At 34.6% G+C, this 24,826-nt stretch overlaps 2 protein-coding genes across 2 annotated transcripts; both read left to right on the top strand.

The window, feature by feature from the left end:
* Positions 1-102: 102 nt before the first annotated feature.
* Positions 103-2,302, top strand: LOC132311785 (uncharacterized). The gene has a single exon (XM_059809888.1). It carries the CDS (start codon positions 442-444, stop codon positions 1,939-1,941), a length of 1,500 nt encoding a protein of 499 aa, XP_059665871.1. The 5' UTR covers positions 103-441; the 3' UTR covers positions 1,942-2,302.
* Positions 2,303-6,638: 4,336 nt separating this feature from the next.
* On the top strand, positions 6,639-24,677 carry LOC132311783 (exocyst complex component EXO70A1-like). The gene is made up of 12 exons (XM_059809884.1): positions 6,639-6,941; positions 7,460-7,555; positions 15,012-15,217; positions 16,298-16,546; positions 17,708-17,846; positions 17,918-18,130; positions 19,120-19,325; positions 21,584-21,784; positions 21,871-21,970; positions 23,378-23,490; positions 23,601-23,747; positions 24,115-24,677. Exons 1-12 carry the CDS (start codon positions 6,771-6,773, stop codon positions 24,230-24,232), a joined length of 1,959 nt encoding a protein of 652 aa, XP_059665867.1. The 5' UTR covers positions 6,639-6,770; the 3' UTR covers positions 24,233-24,677.
* The last annotated feature ends 149 nt before the right edge of the window (positions 24,678-24,826 follow it).

Genomic DNA, 24,826 nt, shown 5'->3' with positions numbered 1-24,826 from the left:
TCCTGTGGGACATGTTTGGAATAAGAGTGTTGGATGCTTATAAAATGAAAGCGAAGATTTTTTCCAATTTCTTTATTTAATTATTTTAAGAATTGGAGTTGTACGCATTGACTTAAATGGACTGAAGAAAAAAAGTTCGTGAATTGTTGTAATCACGGATCCAAAGCCATTAACTGGAGCCTCTTTGTGGGGATCACTACAGGCGCTTCTGTTCCTTCCTTGCCTCCACCCAAATTCCCCAGTTCTGGTAATCTCTCTCTCTCTCTCTCTCTCTCTCTCTCTACCATTCTGTAACCTTTGCCATCTTTCCGAATCCATTTATTGGATGCTTAAGAAGTGATTTCTCTCTCTCAAAAACATTGTTGTATACTTCACTTATTGGATGCTCAGGAGTTGCAATTTTCTCTTGTATTTCTTTCAATTTTCTACAATCCCATTAAAATGGATTCCAATGAGACCCAAGAGCCTCATAACTCACCAAAACCCTCCCAAACACACACTTTGATCTTCAAATTGAAACCCCTCCATTTGTTTTTGTCAATCCTAGTTGTATTTCTGGCTTTTTCCTTCAGTTTCACCAACACAAACTACTACAAAATTCAACATTTGAAATCAACCCTCTCTTCACACCCAAACCCTTTTCACAGACTCCTAAGGTTTCTTCACCCAACCCAGAAACCAAAACTGACTCCAAAACAAAAACCCAGTTCCAAACCCTCTCAATGTGTCCTGTGGATGGCGCCTTTTCTTTCTGGTGGTGGGTATAGCTCAGAAGCCTGGTCTTATATCTTAGCCCTACATGAAAACATGAAAAACCCTAGATTCAGATTGAGAATTGACCAACATGGTGATCAAGATAGTGTGGAGTTTTGGGAGGGTTTGCCAGAAAACATGAGAAATTTGGCTTCTGAGCTTTACCACACTAAGTGTAGATTGAATGAGACCATTGTGGTTTGTCATAGTGAGCCTGGTGCTTGGTACCCTCCTTTGTTTCAGACACTCCCATGCCCACCAACTGGTTATGGGAAATTTAGGTTTGTGATTGGTCGGACCATGTTCGAGACCGATAGGGTGAATCCTGAACACGTGAGACGGAGTAATAAAATGGATTCGGTTTGGGTTCCTACTGAATTCCATGTATCTACATTTGTTAAAAGTGGAGTGGATTTGTCGAAGGTTGTGAAAATTGTTCAACCGGTCGATGTCAAGTTCTTTGATCCATTCAAGTATAGGCCATTAGATCTTGCCTCTAGAGGGACTATGGTTTTAGGCTCAATTCCAAGGGATTTGAATTTCGGAAAGCAGTTTGTTTTCTTGAGTATTTTTAAGTGGGAATACAGGAAGGGTTGGGATGTGTTGTTGAAATCCTACTTAAAGGAATTCTCTAGGGCTGATGGGGTTGCTTTGATTTTGTTAACAAATCCATACCATTCCGATAGAGACTTTGGTAACAAGATTGTGGAGTTTGTGGAGGATTCTGATGTAGAAAAACCGGTTGATGGTTGGGCTCCGATCTATGTGATTGATACCCACATAGCTCAGGTTGATCTGCCAAGACTATACAAGGCAGCTGATGCATTTGTTCTTCCGTCAAGAGGGGAAGGTTGGGGCCGGCCTCTTGTGGAGGCCATGGCAATGTCATTGCCAGTGATCGCAACAAACTGGTCTGGACCGACTGAGTATTTGACAGAGGAGAATGGCTATCCTTTGCCAGTGGATGGAATGAGTGAAGTAATGGAAGGGCCATTCAAAGGGCACCTTTGGGCTGAACCTTCTGTTAACAAGCTTCAAGTTCTAATGAGGCGTGTGATGAGCAATCCCGAGGAAGCTAAGTCCAAAGGAATGCAGGCAAGAAATGACATGATCAGTAGGTTCTCTCCTGAGATAGTTGCAGGGCTTGTCACTGATCAAATGCAACAAATTTTTGACAAGTTGGTGTGAGATTGTTACTTGTTAGCGATGTCATACCAAAAATAGCTTGTGTTTCTTGAGCTTAGCTCGTTTAGCAATTTAAGTTGACCCTCAAGGTCGAACATGGCTTCTTCGAGATGCTGAAAGAGTTGGTTGAGGACCTGTTAACAAGCTGTTGAAGATTAGTTCATCTGTCATTGAATTGGTTACAAGGCATTGCATTTATGGACTCATTGTTCTAGGTGAGGGGGGGTTGTCATGAAATATATGTATGTGGATCATATGAAAAGACTTTAATTTGATTCGAAGTGTCTTGAGTATGTGCCTCAAGATTTTTAGAAATGTAAAGAAGATTCATTATTTTGACGAGTGATACAAGTTGATGTTTTGAGTTTTTCTCCAACAATATTACTGATTATAATCTGTGTCAACATGAAGCCATCAAAGCCTTTTGTTGACAAGAAGTTTTATCAGATTAAGACATGTTTTTTTCCTTCAAGAAATCTTCTGTTTTATCTACATAACCTAGCATGTGACCTTGAAGAGGATTGTCTTGATTATGAGGGTTTTCTTCGAAGGTTGAAAAGTTTGCAATTTGGGAACCTACTGCGGTTTCTTATCAAATGATTGAGGCCAGATCTTGTAATTTGTCTCTTATAGAGCTTTATTACGTATTTGTTTTGCCCCAAGTCACACAATTCTTCTCAACAGTGCCGCACACTGACCCTCCAAGTGTTTTTGCTCTTGCTCTCACTCTTTCACCTCCTGCTTTATGTTACTTGGATTCTGCCACGTGGATGATGGTAGGGAGAAATTAGATTCAAATCTAACGTTGGTTATTATTTTGCACCAATGATGTATTTTACTATTTTTTATTTTATTTTTATTTTTTGAATAATAAAGCAAACACACATCTTTTTTGGCCCACACCGGGCTCATACTCCTCCACTTCTTTTCAAGGTTATACGTATGTCAAATGCAAGTCCCTTAATGCATATCCAAATTGGGAAATTTTAAAAAAGAATTGACATGAAAACATAAGGATGCCAATCCAAATGCAGACTTGTTATAAGGTGCATATCAAGATCAAATTAAGTTCTACTACTGACTTGTTAAGCTCCAAAGAATTTGATTAAACTCAAAGAAATCTACAGACTCTCATCAGACTGAATCAAAGTTGTTCTGTTTCAACCATCAAAGACTGATCAAAGATAGGAAGTCTTTACAACTGATATAAAATGGGATGTCAACACCAATCAAATTTGGGTTTCAAATTCAATTGAAGAATCCACTTGAGGGTTATATATAGTCCATATATGGATATTTTTTATGTAAAATAATTTTTTTATAATTATATAGTGAACAAATTTTTTTTTTTTTCAGAAGTTGGACATATTGAACAATAATATTGAAAATAACAAAAAGTAGGAAAATTTTCATAAATGCGGAGGGAAAATTTTTCTCCAATAGTGACAAGACACTATAACGAACCATAGGCTGATTGACCAACCACATAAATCTATAACGAACCATAGGATGATTGACCAACCACATTAATCTAGTAGTAGATGAAAATATTCCATAGGTACTGCACGAATTTTTATTTGTGAAATTGTGATTTTATCTTGAATTAGGTGGGTGCTCATTTTCACCTTATTTGGTTTTAAAAGTAATTTTTTTAATATAAAAAATATATTAATATAGAAAAGAGAGAGAAAAAATACCAAAACTTACTATTATAGCATCTAAACCCTCATATAACTTAATAACTTCAATTTAATTCGCCATTATATACATTTGGGAGACCTTTTCCATTCAATCTTCGGATGATTAAAATTAAAAACTACAATTTTTCAACCATGAATGAGTGATCTCTTTCTCGTGAATAAGAACCCCTTCTATCAAATCGTTAGATAATTAAACCTAAAAGCTGCAAGAATGACCTTTTTCTCATCAATAAGAACCCTAATTTACATAATTTAGGAAGACAATATCCACACCCCACTTTTTAACTTGTACTACAATCTTAAATGAAATAGCAATTTTAACCATAACTTTATAAATAAATAATTATTACTTTTTAAATAACATAACTGTCCTTTTAATTTCATCTCCTTATTTCTAATTTTCAATATTTTAGGTATCTTTTAACAAGACAAAAATATATATGTTTTTTTAATTTTTTTTTTCCTGGACAAAAATAAATAAATAAATAAATATTTATGTTGTAAAAAGTAACCATTAAAAAAAGAGTCACAATAATGAGGCCCATTTTAAAATATAAAGTAATTAACTATTTGAAATGTCGTCGTCCGTTTTTAGGTTTCATCTTAATCAAGTATCATTGTTGATGATTAAAGTTTCAATCATCATATATATCAAATTATACATCACATTCCATCTCTGTAACTATTCTTGAGATATTTCAGATTGCATGTTCTATATAAAATTAGATTATGTATCCCTCGTTATATATAAAAGATTATGTATTTGATCATTAATATCTATCTACTACTTTGATACGCATTTGTTAGCTGCTATAATGATCAAAACTAATGATATATATGACTCTAAAAAACAAAAACAATGAGAGGAAAATAAAAAATTTGCAAAGCAAAAACATTGTAGTTTTTGTTCTAAATTTTGTACAAATCAAATTACTATATTTGAGTACTATAAAACTTCCTGTGAAAACGAAAAAAGAAAAAAAAAAATGATACAACTATATATGGAAAACTAAAAAAATAAGGAAAGGGGATATGGAAAACTGATAATATAAGGAAAAGAAAATGGACGTGTTTTATGGAAATAAACAAGAGTAATAATGATACTTATTTAAGTTGAAATTTTAGATAACCAGTCATATTTTTATCTATGTCGATTTTAAGTCAGGGCATTAAAGTTGCCAAAAATATCATTTTCCTTAAAAAAAAAAATTATCGCTTTTGTCAAGATCCCAAAAGAAAAAAAAAAAAAAAAAAAAAACACTACAAAAAAAAGAATTAAAAAAATATATATCTTTATTGAATAAATTATCTCTTTTGGTAAGACCAAAACATATATATATATATATATATATATATATATATATATATATATATTATTTTTATCGAATAAGTTATTTATTTTGACAGGCCCATAAAAAACTATCAAAAAAAAAAAAAGAAGTTAACTTTGTTGAATAAATATATCTTGTGATTGTACCTAAAAAAAAAAATCACCATGGAATAAATTACCTCTTTTGACTGCCAAAAATATAATTATTAGTATTGAATAAATTATTTTCTTTGAGATGACCTCCCAAAAAATAATACTTTTTTTAATCATTTGAAGAACGTAAATGGAGTAGGAGAAAAGTGGAGTGCGAATATTGCCCCCCTTCACTTAAGCTTTTTATAATTGTATTTTGATTTGTTGTGTGTTAAATTGAAAGATATACCCAATATGTATAGAGTAATTGAAAAATATATAGAGGGCAGAATAGAATATATATATATATATATATATATATATATATATACACATTTAATAAATAAAAATATTAGTAGAGAAAACAAAATTAGAGATAGACAGAGAAACCTAGTGTAATAGTTTGTTCTTTCATTTTTCTAATAGGAAACACAAATGTATAAAAGAATATAGTGTAATATGTACTAAAATAAAGAATATTAATGTCTTTTTAGTTATTGCCACATCAAATTCAAGCTCAAATATCAAATAAAGGAAATTAGGGATCTTATTTAAGATAAAGATGACTCAAAATATAACTTTAAAAAGTTTTAAGTGAATTATGTATTTGTCTAATTATTCACACGTAAAAATTGATCTAGAAAATTAGGGTTCTTACTGAAGAGAAAGGATTAACCCTATCAAAAGTTCTATTGGAGTTCAGATTTTATCATAAATAATTTTTTCCTAATTTTTCTTTCAATCATACCACATATTTTCTAGACAAAATCATTTTTTTTTCATAATACACAAGGTTAAGTTGTCATATCATCCGCCACAAAGTTGCCATAATCTTATGTAATTCAAGTTATTTTCGTGATTTAATAATTTGTGATATTTAGAATTTTTCTAAATAAAATATTATAATAGCAAAGAGGTTTTTCTAAAAGATAATTATATCATTAAGATAATAAATAAAATATTTTAACCTCGGATTAACTTGACCGGATTTTGTCTTTGCCTTAAATACCCTTTGAATGACTTTCAAATGGGGAGTAGTTTTTAAGATATTGTGTCATGTTGGATTTGGATTGACCCAACTAACTCGGCAGATATAATCTAATTACACTCAAATCTATACTACTGGATAAACGTCTATTATTATTTTTTAATATTTTTTGTATATACATTTTTATTTTATTTATAGACTGTTATTTATTTGTTTTCTTAAATCAATTAATGAAAAACTGTTCATATTAGTAGCACTAACTTGATTAATACCTTTTTAGATTTATAATTTATGTAAAAACACTTATTTTTTATTTCTAATAATTGATTTCAATACATTTAATAATTGATTTCAATACATTGTGTGTGTGTGTGTGTGTGTGTGTATATATATATATATTATTTATATGTTATTGTAAAATTTAACAAAATCTACCTTACTTGGGCTCGACTCATTGAAGACACCATGATTTTTTACAGCCCACCAAGATCCACCCTGTCAAAGGAGAAAATATAGTAGCACATATAAATCCATGGATATCTATGTTCTGTCTGTCTAAATAATCGTCAACGAACGCGCACACTTCATTATTTCGTTGCCCTGTGTTTTTCGTTTACAAACCAAAAAAAGCTCTCCAGACCAGTAGGCTAGAGAGAGAAAGTTGAGGAGGTAGAGAGAGAAGATGGGTTTTCTAGCGGCAGCTCCAGTGGGTGTGGATATGCTGAGCGAAAGGGCGGCCTTGATGAGAGAGTCACTGCACAAGAGTCAGTGCATCACAGACAACATGGTCTCCATCCTTGGCTCCTTTGACCACCGCCTCTCCGCCCTCGAAACCGCCATGCGTCCCACTCAGGTCACACTCCCACTTCTGGGTTTTGTTTCATCTGCTTATATACCATACCCCTTTGGTTGGTTCCCGAGAAAACCAAAGAAAACAGAAGAAAATGGGATATTTATTTTGTTTCACAAAACCCATTTTAATATATTGGTTTGCTTCTTCAATTATAATTGCTTAGCAACCAATTTTTTCTGGGTCAGTTGCCAAAAAAAAGGAAAAAAAGAAAGAATTTCTGGGTTTGATTAGATCAACTTACCCTTTGCTTAGATGCTCAGTAATCGATCTTTTTTTTTTGAAAAAAAGAACAAAATATAATCCTGATCTCAATCACCTTTTTGCTAAATGAGTTCTTCAATAATAAATGATTTAAGATCTAACTTCTTTTCGTTTTCTTATGCATTTTCTTAGTGGCCAAACAGAGATTTGTAAGGGTGTTTTGTCTTGTAATGTAGTAGGCTGAGATATGGCTCTTTAATATGGTGATATTGTTGGGGTTGTGGGCTTAACTTTGCTATTTGATCTGAATTTTTCAGATTAGAACACATTCTATTCGGATATCTCACGAGAACATTGATAGGACTTTAAAGGCTGCAGAAGTTATATTGGCCCAATTCGATCTGTCTCGTCAGGTTGGTGATCCAAATTGCTTTATTAGTCATTTGTAATTTATTTCCCATTTTGATTATTATATAGATCTCTGAAATTTCTGTCAATGTGTGTTTATGATTGCTATCTAATTTGATTTACAATTGTCAGCATTGAACTTATGGACATGTTGAAAAAGGAGAAAAATCGACATACCTTGTCCACAAACAGCTAAATAAAATTTAGTGAGGTTAGGTAAGGATAGTTTTGTGTGGCAAGGATAGTTTTCAGAATGGAGTAAGTAGAGTAGTAAATTTTTATACAAGAGACAATTAGAAGCAAGAATTTCATATAATAGGTGTATGCACCACATGAAACATTAAATGTATTTACAAAAAGTGATATTTGGAGAGTCACTAGATAAAACAATACAATTTTATAAAATTATATTTATAAGGAGGTTACTTCAGTGGACATGCAGCAGCTGATCGTACACAATACATACAAACTCATATAATATTTTTCTTCGCGCACACTTTTTTTTCTTTTCTTTTTTTTTATTATTATTTTTTAATATATATTTATAGTAGGATGTTACTTTAAATTATTTTTACTTTAGATTTTTCCTTCTCTATTTACTGCCCAAATTGTTATGGATTTCTCTAGAAGAGTTGTTTTTTTCTCTCTCAAAGTGTAATTGATTTTCTAATCATGAGCTTTACACATAGACTTATACGTATCAGAGCCCCCAATCATCTCTGACACCACCTCAAAATCTGTTCCATTGCCACCTCATCGTATCAGTGATTGGAGATGACAACCCAAATAGGCCAGCATGTTAGCCATTGGGATATTTCACCTTCTGTTTGAGCAACTTCAGTTGGGAGCTTTGGAGCATGTATTCTCCTAGCATATTGACAGTGAACGGGTTGATGCCTGTGATTTAGAGATCATTGGGGAAGCCAATCATTTATTGACCAAAAACTCAGATTGCGGTGAGGAATGATGTCGCTGAAAGAAAATATTTTGTGGAATTGAGCATGAGTACCAGGTTATTGTCGAAGAAGATTGAGCAGATGAAGAAAACACATTTGATATATTGACAGAATAGGACCGAGTGATTTGTTGAATCCAAATGAGTTGTCCTTTTTAGACGTGTTCTGTGTCAGAATTCAAAGAAAGCCAGAGCATGCTAGAAAAATGAAAACCACTTCACAAAGACTTTTTTGTGATTCAGAAATCAAAATTGAGGATTCTAACACATCTTGATTGCAATTCGTCTCTCTATTATGCAGAAACAATCTGAGGATTTTAAAACACCTTGATTGCAACATGAACTCATGTATATGCGCTAAAATAAGTTTATCAAAAATCAGACTAGCTCGAAGTAAAAGCATTCGAGTAAGATGATCTGATGATGGCAATCAAGTTGTATATAGGACAACTTACTATGCAAAATCTTTAAAGCGAATGACAGGAGGGAGATTAACAGGAAGACAATTAATATTAGGCCTCTTCATGCCCCCCAACCCCAAATGACTTCTGTAAAAATTGGAAAAGAAATTAGGGAAAGTTGGATAGGGAGGGAGGGGGACTTCTGTAAAATTTGGAAAAGAAATTAAGGAAAGTTGGAGAGAGAGATTACTTTCTTCTTGGTTCCAATAGCGAGACAACGTAAAAAGAATTCTAGTTTTGTTACTAAATTTGATTTTGATATATAGTGGCAACGATGGGATTGATTTAGTGATGCTATGCAATTGGAGCCTAGCTATGGTGGTTTGATGGTGAATTGAAGTCACTTTTGTGTTGAGTTCAACTAGAGAAAGAAAGAATATAGAAAGAGCAGGGGGAAGAGAAAGTCAAGGAAAGGAAATAGATGATTTAAATGAGGGTAGAATATACTCTTTAATTTCATTAATAAGGGCTAAATATGATTTTTCTACTTTTGATTCAAAAAAGGATAACTGGTCGGGTGTTATGATATTGGATCAACACAAGTAAAACTGGGGCATAATAGCAAAACTATTCGCACAGGACTAAATTTTGTTATTTTATTAATGGAATATAAATAGTGGGGGCTTATTTGCAACAATTTTAAATAGTTTAGGGGGTTATCTGTAAAAAGCGTAGGTCAGTGAGGTTTTTGCAGAAAGTGTAGTTATAGCGTCCTTTTTTTGGTAATTTACCCTGTATATATTGTATAGCAAAATCATATAATACTAAATATACAGTGTCTACAATACTTTTAACTTTTTTCTTTTTTAGCTAGAACTTAAGTAAGTCAATATTATGATTTATCTATTTCACTTATTCTACTGGATCTTACGGAGCCTACTCATGTACAACATGATTCGGATCTTATCCCTGTTAATAATTAACTGTATATATTTTCTATGTATATATATTTAAAAAAAAAAAAAAAAAAAACCTTCTATGATAATATTATGGGACCATTGGCCAACAATTATGAATCAGTTAAATATTGAGAGCAAAAATAAATAAACCATGCTGCCACACAAAACAGAAGATTTTTATGTGGAAAAACCCCAATGGAGAAAAAATACAGGGTTTAGTCCTGGCAAACCAAATCTACTATGAGAAAGGAAGTTTATAACCTAGGTTAATAGTTTCCCAAACCTTAGAAACCCCTAGTTACCTTTCTGACACAGATGACACAAACTTTCCCCCTAGAGTCTTCAAGTTGCCTCTCCGATCGTCAATAGATTTCGCTCCTCACAAATGTGCTTCTCCACAAGTGAATTGGTCTAAGCCACTAGCCTTCTAGGTTGTCTTTGTTGTGTAGAAACGATTCGGTGTTGAATACGATGTAAGCTCCACAAGATAATAATTAGTACTTTTAATTATATAACTCACCATCTAATGCAACATGCTAGATGATGAAAATGAAAATATGCTCTCTAAATGATATAATCTCTCAATAATGCTCTCTAAAGTATTTGATCTCCCAAAAACGAATTCTGCTGCCATCCCTAACTCGAAACCTGATGTGTTTAGAAAATGCATCCCAACCCTTTGGGATGAATTTCCAAACCCCAACACCATCTGAGATTCTCACCTCAAGAGAACACCATCCACCAAAATCCTCCCCAAATAAATTAAAATAAGGTCCGTTTTACTTTTTAAATAAATTGATATTTAGTTAAGCTAGCTCAAATAGAAAAGAAGATATTTACTTAAGCTTGTTGTGGTGACTAAAATTTTCCTTTCAATGATATTCACGCACTATTGTATTAGATCAATTATGGTAGTAGGTTAAGTTGATTAACTGATATTTTAATAAACAGTTTCTTGGGTATGGATGAGTATATAATTGAAATGGTTTACTTAAGTCTGCATTCTTTGGATGGTATACATGGTCCACTTCGTATCATTGCATCTTCAATTATAATATTGTAATTCTAATTGTTCCTTGTAGTCTAGTATTATATTTACCAAAATTTCATTAGAACTTGTGAAGTTTTATTATTAGTTTCCATCATTCTTCCATTACAATATCAATATTCAATATCTCCTCTTTTTTTTTTTTCCTGTATTTCAAATTTTTAGTGTGACAGTCAACATCACAATCTCATTCATGTCATCTCTTGCCCTCCAACACTTCATTTAAGCAAAGCTCAAAAGATTGAAAAAGAGTAGACCAAGGTTCCCTTTCTTCTCAACAGTGGATCGACATATGATTCATGGTCTGATTATTTCTATTTGCACATGGAACAACATCAAGAATAATTTTACCGCATCATCTTAAATTATCAGTATTTATTTAATTTTAGACTTCAATTGTCCCAAAAGGTTGCGTTGCCCAAAAGGTTAAGTTGCACAAGAATTGGTCAAAGAATGTATATAATCTCAACTCTTATGTCTGACCAGATATTACAAAGTGCAAGCTTTCAGAATGAGGAACAAATGCAGATGAAATTCAAACCCAAGACCTGGACTACCACTTGTCCCAAAGTTTAAGCTGTTAAGGAATGAGTCCAGCAATGTATATCAAGCTCTCACACCCCCTCTTATGTGTGACCCCATAGAGCCCAAACAGAAAATTAAATGCAAATTGTGTAGACCTGAATTCAAACCTCCTAAAACCAAGGATGTGATACCAGTTTGAACATCAACTGCCCCAAAAGTCTTAGTAAGGAATGGGCATGACAATGTATATCAAGTTCACACCTTGTACCGCCAAAAGCTTTCCAAGGAAAAGAGGACTCTCACCTACTCAACAATATAATATTAAGAGCTAACGTCAAAACTTTTTTCTTTGGGTGAGAAAGCCAACCTTGAACCTGTCTCCCAAAGAAGCCTCCTGTATCTTCAATCTTCCCCTCCCATTTAATAGTAACACATGCTTTACCTAAGAAGCACAGACACTTCAACGAAGTGCCGTGTCCATGTCGAACAACTCTATATACGATAAAATATAGTTGTTATGAAAAAGGAGGAGGCTAGTAGGATAAATTTTTAATTTTTTTATGATCTTCGCATAGCTTCATTTTCTAAATTATTTAACTCTTTGTATAGAAATAAAAAATTAATTAAAGTTCTACAATTGTCTTACTTGATATAGGTATATAAATAAAACTTTATTAATATAAATAAAACTTTATTTTGATATTTACTTGTGTCCATGCTGTATTCATGTCCTACTTCTCTAAAATTTGATGTGTCGGATGTCCATTTCAATTTCCATGCTACTTAGGTCCAAGCTATAAGTTCAAACCCAAATTAACGTGCAAACCTTTTTATATAGAAGTAGTTTACAAACAAAAATCCAATATAGGGATGGAACCAGAAACATTCAGTTGCAGGACCCAACTAGTATTATGTGATTACTTTTTTATTTATAAGTCTTATAGAAACATGCACTCAACCAAGGACTGCATCCCACAAAACAACTACACAAGGGCCAAATAGGGCCCCTAATCGCTCAGCATGTCCCAGAAAATCCACTCTCCCCCATAGATTTACGATTTCTCCCAAAAGTCCTACAAAATAAAGAACTAGTAATAGAGATCTTAAGCACCTCAATAGGAGTCTCTTCTCCATCAAAGGATCTCCTACTTCGTTCTCTCTGCAAGCCCCACCATACACACAAAGGCGCCACACTCCCAAGCATCTCGGGCTTGGGTACCCACTATAAAACCTCTAAGCCTCGATCATGCTCCTCGCGAAACGTGGCATGACAAAACTATCATGGACCATTGAACATTGCAGTTGATGATGATTCACCGACTCCTCATCCCTTTTGCACATGCAACACCAGTTCACAAAATATGTCTCCTCTTCAGATTATCCATCATTAAAATTCACACCAAAATGAAGATCCCCAAGCAACTAACAGTCTCCTATAAAATAATTGTAATGAATTTTTTCCTTTCGATATATTTTTTTCTAGGGCTTTTCCTTTCAATATTAGTTTATGTATATAAATATTCTTAAAAGCATGTCTGTCATGAAGACACTGTCATTCAGTTTTGTCCTTGTAATTGTTAGATCTTTACACTGAGCCTTGCGATCCAATGGTTATAAGGGGGCGAGTTTAGCAAGAGCCACCTTCATCACAAACTTTTCATTTTCTTGATATAACCTAAAAACATGAGGAACATACCATGATATAACCTAAAAGAATAGGATAATAAAACTTAAATAAATAGATAAGGGAAGGTTGATGCAAGTAGAGAAATAGAGAGAACAAAACATGATGAACCATCAAATGAGATTGACATTCTGTCGAATGCTGAGCATCCTTTTCTCTTGAATTCATATAGATGATAGCTATTATATAGATATATAGACACACATCTGAAAGGAGTATTGATATATAGAAACTTAAAAGGTTACTTTGGAGGGGCCACATGTAATTTTTTGTTTCAAGCTCACCATTAATATCAATTGATAAGTACCCCTAAACAAAAAATTGATATTTCTTTTACCCCGTGCAGGGCGGGGGTATTTGGGGGCATGTAGCCCCCTTTGGTTCCGCCCATGAACCTATTGGTGTTGATACCTGTTCTTGATAAGTTGAGGAGATTGTTCCATGTTTGTTGAGAATACTGAAATCAGAGGCTGAGTGGAGCTCCAAGCTAGCACAGGGGATTCTCCATAGAGGAGATTGAGAGAGAGAAGGCAGATTTGCTTAACACCCTATGGTGGCTCGAGTCCTAGAAGACCATTATTTATGGTTATGCTTGTGGTGGTGTATATGTATTTTCCCCTCCCTAAATGATGAGAGTTTAGTCCTATTTATACTACTTTCATTTGGGTAAGGACTTGGTCATGAGAGCCAACTCTCTCTTTATCCAATGGTCGCTTTACCTAGGTAAGGACCCTTGGTTATGAGGGTAGCTCCTTCTTTCCAATGGTCATTCTACCTAATAACTGATAGGTTGGTCATCTAGTAGGCAGCCTGAGGTACGCTGCTGCCCCTTTCTGAGGTGGTGGCGATGGCCTGTATTAAATGTGGTTCTTATCAATCAATCAACATATATTTAATGTATTATGTGGTCTCTACTACTCGAGCTCAGCTATTGGGTATTAAATTAAGCATTCTCTTCCCCTTGTGTAGACCTTGAGGTGAGGCGAATCCTTAGAACTCAACTGCCTAACCACTGATACTCAGATTCCCGCGAAGTAGGAGGAGATAGGGAAATTGCTTGGGACTTTCCTTCTTTGGTCTCGAGCTTCCACCCTTCCTTTAAGCCTTGAGCTCCTATGCAGGGGGAGCTCTAGATGAACAGTTAAGTTTGAAGCTTCCTCTGCAGAGGAAAGCTTCAGAGAAGATGGTGAGACCCATCCGACTGGAGCGGGGTACCTCCACGGGAGAGGTAAGGGTGGCAGCCCCTTCCTCTTGCGAGTTCAGCATTGCGATTTCAGACCTAGTAGCTCGAGACTACTGGTTTTCCGGAGAAATGCCAGGCAGGTCCTGACATGGCCCAATCAGCACTGACCAGGTGTATTTTTAGTAATAAATAGTGTCACATGGAGTGTGACATGCCATAATCATCTACACTTGGCAACTAATTTTAGTTCATAAATTTGTTGGATTTGTACGGGCTGACTAGGGAGTCTAAACCAAGCCCACAAGTATTTGGTTTGTCTGAAATTTCAAACCAAACCTGTCATCTGAACAAGTTGGCCGGTTGATAGATTCGCTGTTCCACTGGGACCCACCCATATTTTTTGGTGTATCTGGTCAACGTTAATGATATGTCTGCTTTTATGCCATCACGATTAATTAAGGAAAATTATATTTGTCTTTTCAAATAGAGGGTTCCCATTACAGATGGCAGACACCCACAAAGTTCCAATTCAGAGTCATGGACAGGAAAATATTTTTCTGGAGTTACAATTTCTTCATGCTTTTAAAATTTTCATTTGCGGTTCTTTTCCTCCATGGTATATCATCTATTTTTCATAAAATGATATCTGTGAAAATGTATACTTATTTTTAACAGTTGCTGATACTTTTATTATGCCAATCTGCAGGCAGAGGCTAAAATACTTAAAGGGCCACATGAAGACCTGGAAAGTTATCTTGAAGCAATTGAGCAGTTAAGAAGCAACATTCGATTTTTTAGCAGCAACAAAAGCTTTAGGAGTAGTGATGGGGTGGTCAACAATGCCAATAGTTTACTTGCTAAGGCTATTTCAAAGTTGGAAGAGGAGTTCAAGCAACTCTTGGCATCTTACAGGTTTGTTATAGCATTCTTAATGATGCCTTCTGTGATTTGTATCTGATATCTTTAGCTGCTATTGTTCCTTTAACTGCCACCCCTCATCTTACTATGAGAAAGCATCATAATTTTAGTTAAGTGATACACTACTACGTGTCTTTCTACCTCTGCTCACATTCCGTGGCATTTCCCCTCAACACAGACCATTTCTCTCTTCCACACTGGTGCATCTCTTTTGCAGGTGGCCAAGCATCTTAGTCAGTTTTTCTCTTTTTTATCTTAAATTCATGCTACTTCCTCTATCCCATGAATGTTTTACTCTAATTTATCCTTTCTTTCGTCACCACAAATTAGTTTCGGAATTTTGATTTCAGCCAAGCTCATCTTATGAACATCCTGGATCAATGCTGTTTGGCATTTTTTCCTGTATAGCATGGCTATTATTGTGATTCCTTTTACTCCTATAGCTAATGTTTCTATGATTCTATCTGGACAAGTAAAATAAAATATTTTCGTAATCTTTTTCCTGTGTCTTTACTGTGTCAGTTTTCTTTCTTTCTTTTATTATTATTATTATTATTATTATTATTATTATTATTATTATTATTATTATTATTAATTCTTTAAGGTTAAAAGGATTTGAGCTTCTGGATACGTTGCTTTTCCCGAGTCTCTTCTAGTTGCTAAGGGGCATTTTTTCTTAAGACATTTTATGATGTTTCTGGGTATTGGTTGCCAATCATGTGCATGTAATAACATATCATATTTCTGGTGTTTCTTTCAAGATATTAACCAAAAATCAAGATAATTGACCAATGTTTCACTTCTGTGCTATCATTTCTTTAATTGAAACTGCTTTATATCTTATAAATACCTTTCCTTGCCTAATCTGCATAAACAGATTGTAGAAATGTGTTTTGATCAAAGACATTATTGATTCTTTTCAGAGTTCATAATTTGTTACTTCTTTTGTGTTTTATACATTCAACTATACATGATGCATCTTCAAGACTAAACTAATAATACATGAATTAGGGGAAGTTTTCCTAGCCTCTCAAGTAGGCTGCATTTATTTATTTTTATATTCCTGTTGTTCAGCAAACCCGTGGAACCTGATCGTCTTTTTGAGTGTCTCCCAAATGCACTACGACCGTCATCAGGATCGCCACTGAACCAGGGTGACTCTGGAATCAAGAGTAATCATTCTGAGCACCACAATAGTAGCTTGGAAAATGCTGTTTATACACCTCCAACTCTCATACCACCAAGAATTTTGCCATTGCTGCATGATTTAGCACAACAGATGGTTCAAGCTAGTCACCAACAGCAGTTACTGAAAATATACAGGTAACAACTTCTGTTTTCACTTCATGTTATGTTCAAGCTGGTTATGTTCTGCATAAAGAAACAATTCAGAATCTGTCTGAGATCCAGACCGGACATGATAATGGTCTGTCAGCATATCATCCAAAATTATTTCCCGCTCTAAATTATTGTCCTACTCTGTCCAACCTCAAATAAATAAATAAACAAATAAATATATAAATATAAATAAATAAACGAGGGTTATGCCATCTGTTCTTGTCAAGATAATGGAAGCATTACACCCTCCCTTAATCTATTCTGGAACCAATTTTCTCAACCTATACTTATTCATATGATTCATGTGATTGTTTAAGTGCACAAAAAAAAAAAAAAAAAAATTGCAATTTAGAACTGCTGTCTGCTGCTTTGGAATCTGATTTGGGCATTGAAATTGAGAAAATGCAGTCAGCTTCTTTGGGATTTGATTTAGGAAATAAAGTGTTTTTAATACCATGTGATCTGCCATAAGAATCTAGTTGCAAGCTTCTCTGCAGTCAAAGTTAGTTCCAGCTAATTGTGATGGGGAACATAAAATTGTTTAGAAAAAATGGGAATACAGAGACATGAAATTGTGCCAATAGAGTGACTGAAGACTGCAACCTCGATACCAATTTTCTGTTCTTCTAAAGGTATTCTAACTATAGCATCAACTTTAAAATTAGCAGTAATTTCCCATTCTAATTTTGCAATGGTCTTCAAATTCATAGATGTTATGAGAGAAGCAACACATACATATGAAGAATTCAAAGTCTGATCTGTCTGCAATTTTACTCGCTATGATTTATTTCGTTTGGTGGTGTCTATGGCTTGAAAGAAATAGGAGATCCCTTGAGGGAAAGGAAAATCATGTTGGGTCGTTGAAATTCTCCATTTTTAGCACCCTTTTTTGTTGGGTTCTAGGAAGAAATTGTAAATCCTTGGATGCGCTTGTAGAGTTTTTGGATTTGTTGAGGATTTAAAGGCCCTATTTGGCCTCGTGTTGTTTTTGAGGGACACGTTCCCCTTTTGAACGCTTTTTTAATGAATTATTACTTGTCAAAAAAAAAATTTATCTTTTATTATAATGAAATTAACTAATAAGTGTGTTATACTCATACCTTCATTTTTCTTTTTTCTTTTTTTTTTTTTTTTTTTTTTCATTAGGGATACCCGTTCTTCAGTTCTGGAAGAAAGCCTTCGCAAATTGGGGGTTGAAAAACTTAGTAAAGATGATGTTCAGAAGATGCAGTGGGAGGTTTTGGAGGCTAAGATTGGGAATTGGATCCATTTCATGCGGATTGCAGTAAGTTCTATTTGGACTCTAACAAATTTGTGGATAAATGTTCCTTCAACTATCTAATATTGCTTGAACAGGTCAAACTGCTGTTTGCTGGAGAGCGAAAAGTCTGTGATCAAATGTTTGAAGGCGTTGATTCTCTCGGTGATCAATGTTTTGCTGAAGTGACTGCTAGTAGTGTTGCAGTGCTACTTAGTTTTGGAGATGCGATTGCCAAAAGCAAGAGATCACCTGAAAAGTTGTTTGTGCTTTTAGACATGTATGAGATTATGCGTGAGCTTCACTCAGAGGTATGTTTAATGTTACTCAGCCAAGCAAGGATCTGGTTTGTTAATTATTGGATCAGGGATGATAGGCAAAACTGAAAAACTTTTTCGAATATTATAAAATTAAATATTTTATATTATGCTCAAGTCTCCAAGAAATATAATAGGTGATGATAATATGCAGTGAAATGATATGTTGTCAAATTGTTAAAGACCTGAAAAAGAGCAGGAACTTTAAGATCCTGGAAAATTTCAAGCTGATTCAGTTACTGGACTTCAATCATTTATATGACATTGTTTGCCTAAAAATTAAATTATTGGGATTGAATTTACACCCAAGGGCGAAACCTATCCAATATATTACATAAAATGTATTCAATATTGGATGATGTACATGCATGCAATGTCATAATCTCGTGGAGAGTTTTGTTGGTTATATTTAATAACTAAGCTATCTAATGGATGTGCTGGATTAATCTTGGCTGTTGGAGTAGCTCTCATAAACCCTCTTTGTAATCATTTACTGGGCTAGTCTAATTTATGCCCGATATTGCACTAGTGTTTTTACTTTAGTATTTGTGTGTGTGTGTGTGTGTGTGTGTGTATATATATATTTTGTAAATTGTGCAACATTATTTTAATGTACTTTTATTTTTTGTAAATTGTGAAACATTAATTAAATTTGATGCTTATAGCAGTTCGCGTCTATGATAGTGATTTTTTCTGTTTCTGAGATCTCTTTTTCTTCCTATCTTGATATTAATTTTTGTCATCATTGGTTTATCATATGGGTCATACTTAGAGAAATATCATTTATCGAACTGCTATTTTTCTTGAATCATCAAGTGTTCCACCAAAGAATTTTATTAAGAATTGGCAGGTCTATTCAAAGTGTATATTCTTTGATGCTGACTTGCACTATTTTGCATGTTAGAATGCTAAATGTTGGTATCCATACAACTTGGAATGGCTGTATAGATTATTTTATTAACTTGAAGCTGAGCTCTTGGCAGATTGAAATACTTTTCAAGGGTAAAGCTTGCAATGAAATTAGAGAATCTGCATTTGGTTTGACAAAGCGGCTCGCCCAGACAGCCCAAGAGACCTTTGGTGATTTTGAAGAAGCAGTTGAAAAAGATGCAACAAAAACTGCTGTGTTGGATGGAACTGTCCATCCATTGACAAGCTATGTGATTAACTATGTGAAGTTTCTGTTTGAGTAAGTCAGTTTTACTTTTCTGCTTGTCTATCCAATACTTGTCTGTTGCATAAGATTATTGTTTTGCTGTACACACTCTTGTATATATCGGCAAACTAATTAAGGTCATATTTTAATATTTTTATCTTGTCTTTAGTTACTTAGTTACACACACACACACACACACACACACACATACACATAAGTATCCATCAATCTTTTTTGCTTAGAAGATTCAACAATCCATTGTATTTATAGTTATCAAGGCTGTAAAGTGTAAATTGCATGGGATATCATCTTCGTCATTGTCGTCCTTGCCTTTATCCCGTACAAATGGGGTCGGCCACATAAATTCTCTTTTTCCACTCTTTTCTATCATAAGCCATATCTCCTACTAGATTTAATTTTTTAAAATCATTTCGTACCACTTCATTCCATGATATTTTCAGTCGACATCTTTATCTCCTACCTTCTATGCAAATCAATCTTCCTCTCCTTACGGGTGCATCTATAGGTCGGCGTTTGATATGCCCATACCACCTAAGTCCACTTTCTCTTATTTTCTCGCTAATAGGCGCAACACCTAAGTTCTCCCTAATCCTTTGATTATTAAACTTATTTTCCTAGTTTTTGCTAACATCCATCTTAACATCCGCATTTCTGCCACATGGATGCATTGTTCATGTTTCTTTCTTAATGCCCAATATTCAGCTCCATATAATATAGCCGGTCTAATGACAGTTCTATATACATTCCTTTTTATTTGTTAACTTATTTGGCATTTGTTTATCACATAAAACCCCACCAGCGTTCCTCCACTACTTACATTCTCATCAATCTCTCTATCTTTTTGTACAATTGATCCTAAGTGTTGTAAACTTCATGGGATATAGTACCTTTTTAATTTACTTATAAAAATATATACATAATGCCTTTTAATTTGGAATGTTTGTTTGACATGTTGCATGCCTTATAGGAAATGTTAATAAAATGAGATCATTCAGTTTAAGTTCCAATTCATATAATGAGAATATCTTCTTACATTATAAAAGGCCTAGGCTAGTGCAGGGGCTCCTGTCATTGCGGGGTCTGGATAGGATCAGATGTATGCAGTCTTACCTCCGCATTGAGAGCTGTTTCTAGTTTTTAACCCGTGGCCTCCAGATCACAATGAAGCAAACTTCCCATTGCGCCAAGACCCACCCTCATCTTCTTACATTATGAAATATGAACTGAAAAAAAAGGAAGGAAAATTTTCGGTATCGAACATATATAGAGTTGATACGACAATACACTAGACCAAGTAGTACAACTATCATCTGGTATCGAACATACATCATTGCAATTCATGTTAGCATTTATATGATCCGCTACTAGGACCAAAGCTAGTTTGAAAATAGCTGTGGAGATTCCCTACGACAATACACTAGACCAAGTAGTACAACTATCATCTGGTATCGAACATACATCATTGCAATTCATGTTAGCATTTATATGATCCACTACTAGGACCAAAGCTAGTTTGAAAATAGCTGTGGAGATTCCCTAGGAGAAAGCTCCTTGTGAAACTTAATCCTTTAAAGCAGATATGATCATACAGAAAGAGTGGGAAGTAATCAATTGAACAATTAGACTTTCTCCGCTGGCTGTTTTTTTTCGGATCACTCTTCCATGGCTACGAATAAAACTTGAACTTTCTCATAACCTCAAATGTGCTGAAGTCATAGAAGCTTCCTCGTTGCTTGATTCCATGGAGAATATTATATTGGTTCCTCATTTGTCTGATTTTCATGTTTGTCCTCAGTATCTCATTACTCTAACACCCTTTTAACAGAGAGTAAATTCCAACCCATCAGGACCTGTGTTCTCTGTTGATCTTTTCAGTGAAAATCTGTTAGCTGATGCAGTATTTACAGAGTTTTAGTGGTTCATATCGAGCTTGTTTTATGGTACTTCAAACTCAAGCCAATTATGGGTAACCTAAAGGCTGTTCATTCCAACCCACCACCTGCTCTGCTTCCAATCTAGTATTTCATGCTTACGGGTTTATTCAATTATTTAATTGTAGTATTTGACTGTAATGCAATATGTCTTGAATTTACGCAAGAGCTAGTTTTCCCTCAAGCCTATATCTTAATTTTGAAGTGATAATGTGATGGTCTAAACTATGAGGCTATGCTGCTTGTTATTATTCTTGCTGCTGCTACACGCTTTGCTCCTAGTTTAACATTGATTGTGTTGACATATTGACCTGATGATGATGAATCAAACTTGTTCAGTTATCAATCAACCTTGAAGCAACTTTTCCAAGAATTTGAAAATGGGGAAGAAACAAATTCTCAGTTGGCCTCCGTGACAATGCGTATAATGCAGGCTCTTCAAACCAATTTGGATGGGAAATCCAAGCAGTATAGAGATCCTGCTCTTACCCACTTGTTTCTTATGAACAATATTCACTATATGGTCAGATCTGTACGCAGGTTTGTTACTCGTGTTGTTCTATTTGGCTTGTTGAAAGCATTACAAGCCTGTCTTGTATGCATGACACTGTTTATGTTGTTTTAAGGTCCGAAGCCAAGGACTTGTTAGGGGATGATTGGGTGCAGAGACACCGCAGAATTGTGCAGCAACATGCAAATCAGTATAAGAGGATTGCTTGGCACAAGGTTTTGTTCTGTAACCCCATATGTATTACTAAACCAGATCTGATTCTTGACTTGTAGCTTTCACTGATGGTGCTTGAAATTGTATCAAGAAGCTTGGGTTTATTTTCATTACTCTAGATGCCATGGCTCTATATTTAGGCTGCATGGTCATTTAATTTTCAAATCCTGATTCTCTATGAATTTATGAACAAGAAATTCCTAAGATGTGACACTTGGGAATTTTGTCCAATTAAGCACAGGCAAACTAGTACCAACACACACATGCATCCACATGCTTTATAGATATCATATCCTAAATTCTGTACAAATTTATGTACAAAACTGAAACCACGTAGGCTTTATCCGGTGATAATGTTCTTTATCTATAGTAAAACTAAACAGTCATGTCCATCCTGCATTTGACATGATAGCTATAGCTGTACATTAAAATTTTTGTTTTATTGCTTTGAACACATTGATGGCTTAGAAACATGTTTTGAGGAGGATCATGTCTGACATTCACATGACTATCCTTCAAAGTATCTATGCTTTTTAGCTAGAGGAATAGTGGCACTTCGCCACTTAACGTGGGTAAGATTTTACTGTTACTGGTCTAGCATATTTCACACTTTAGTAACAATTTCTAAATATATAATAAAGTGAAACACAAACATCACCAGCAAATTCTATTTTGGAATATTTTTGAATAGAACTAAGAAGCAGATTAGTAATAGGTCTTTATTCCTATCTAGTCCTATATCGGAATAACAATATATCTTTTCTAGTTCAATTTTTTATTTATTTATGAGAATTTAACTTTCTTTTTAATTGCAATGATAAAGTTATGCAGATTTTCCATCCCCTGGAGTTAGTGTACAGATGTCACTGCAAGGCATTTGCTTATCACATACTTTTACTTGCACGGAAATGCTGTGTGTTTGGTCATCTTTCCTTCTAGTTGCATTGTATTCCATCTTTACTTCTAGCCATCATAATGTGAATTTTGTTCTCCAAGTATGATTTTCTGTTCATATGCATTTGGGACAAGAAGCAAGGGTCTCACCATGAATATTTTGTGTTGGTGTCCTGGACTGGACTTGGAATTTCTGTGATAGTAGGATTTCAAATTTTTACACTTGCTTAAAAACCTGAAAGCATGGAAATAGTGCGGGTGGATGATGCATTGTTGTCGACTTACGTAGAAATTCAGCCTAATACAATCAGATATCTGCTCTCACGCCTTCCATTTGTTTCTTTAGTTATATTTTTATTACTGCCAAAATATATTCTTCACCCTGGAATAAAATAATGTGCTATCATGTGCTTGAAGCCTGAATAGCATCCCTGTAAAAATTACAAATATGTTTGATGTCCCAAAAGTTTTTAGTTCACATTCAAAGATGATTTAGAGTGCTTTTCTTTCTGTAGATTCTGCAGGTTCTCACTGTTCAGGGTCTGACCTCGTCCGGGGGTGCTGGTAGTTCAGTTGGTGTTGACGGAGGAAATAGCAGTGGAGTTTCAAGAGCTCTCATTAAGGACAGGTCAATTTTTAGTTGCATCCTTTCTGAAATTTGTTTTCTGCATTTTGTCCTCATATATACAATTTTCCAAGGATGTTAGCTGAGTAGAGGTACTGAATTGTTTTTATCAGGTTGAAGACCTTCAATATGCAGTTTGAGGAGTTTCATCAAAGACAATCTCAATGGACTGTTCCTGACAGTGAGTTGCGAGAGTCTCTTAGGCTTGCAGTTGCTGAAGTCTTGTTGCCAGCATACAGAAATTTCATTAAACGATTTGGGTGTGTTTTCTCCGATCTTTTTATACTGTTTTTTGTTTTTGTTTTTGTCTTTTAAGCATCTGAAGACACAAATTTGTATGGCTATGCTTTTGATCTAAAAATTAATAATAATACCCTCACTGGAAAAAGTTGGGGTTATCACGAAATTGTTAATAAGTGGTCTGAAAAATGTCATATCCTTAGATAATTCTATAAAGTTCTATATAAATACACTATTTGTGGCTCTGCTAAAATAAACAAAATAGACCACTCTGAATATTTATATAAATTAAGAACAGAACGGTTTCTTTATAGTTGGACAAGTAGAGCTTCCCTTTGTACTTGCTACTTTATTCTGATTTTGGAATTGGGTTTTGATGTGTCACAGGTCTCTGGTTGAGAATGGTAAGAACCCCCAGAAGTACATCAGATACACCGCCGAGGATCTTGACCGAATGCTTGGTGAATTTTTTGAGGGGAAGACCTTGAATGAACCCAAGCGATAGTATTGTGGCCCTCTTTTACGAAGAAACGGAAGGTAATTTGAGAGAATAAAAGGAAAAAAAAAAAAAAAAAAACTTGACCCGTGATGCTGTTGATGCATTTGTCTGTCACTACCTTAGTTTAGGGAGGTTGATGGTTACCCTTCTGCGTGCTTTCTTCACTGTGCAGCGGTGATACCCTTGCTAGGCGGTAATGAGATGGGGGTGTGTGCATTTCTCTCTAGAGGTTACTGGGGAAAAGGGTAAAACCGTAAAATAAAACAGAAAAAAGAAACTGTGAATAAAAAGATTATCATCTTTTGCATCCTTAGGTAATTTTACTAGCATCTATCTTGTTTGATGTGGTTTAGCACTTCTGGATTTGTTGTTTTTTTCTCATTTGTTCTCTGTATAGATGGTACTTTCTCATTTCCTAGTTTTTATCTGAAAAGTGAGAATTTTATTGCAAGACCTTAGAATTGTATAGTTATTATATTTGTGTTGCTGAGGTACCTATGTCTTCAGAAGCAGAAGTGACACTCTTGCAGCTGTTGTGTTGCATTTTCTTCTAATATTGGTGACCGGGAAGTTCTCCCATCTGCAATTATTTTTAACCCG

Source organism: Cornus florida, unplaced genomic scaffold (assembly GCF_030987335.1).
Source record: "Cornus florida cultivar Cherokee Brave unplaced genomic scaffold, ASM3098733v1 CherokeeBrave_3.0.0_Hap2_Chr06, whole genome shotgun sequence".
Lineage (NCBI taxonomy): Eukaryota > Viridiplantae > Streptophyta > Magnoliopsida > Cornales > Cornaceae > Cornus > Cornus florida.
This window is presented reverse-complemented; position numbering and strand designations above follow the sequence as displayed.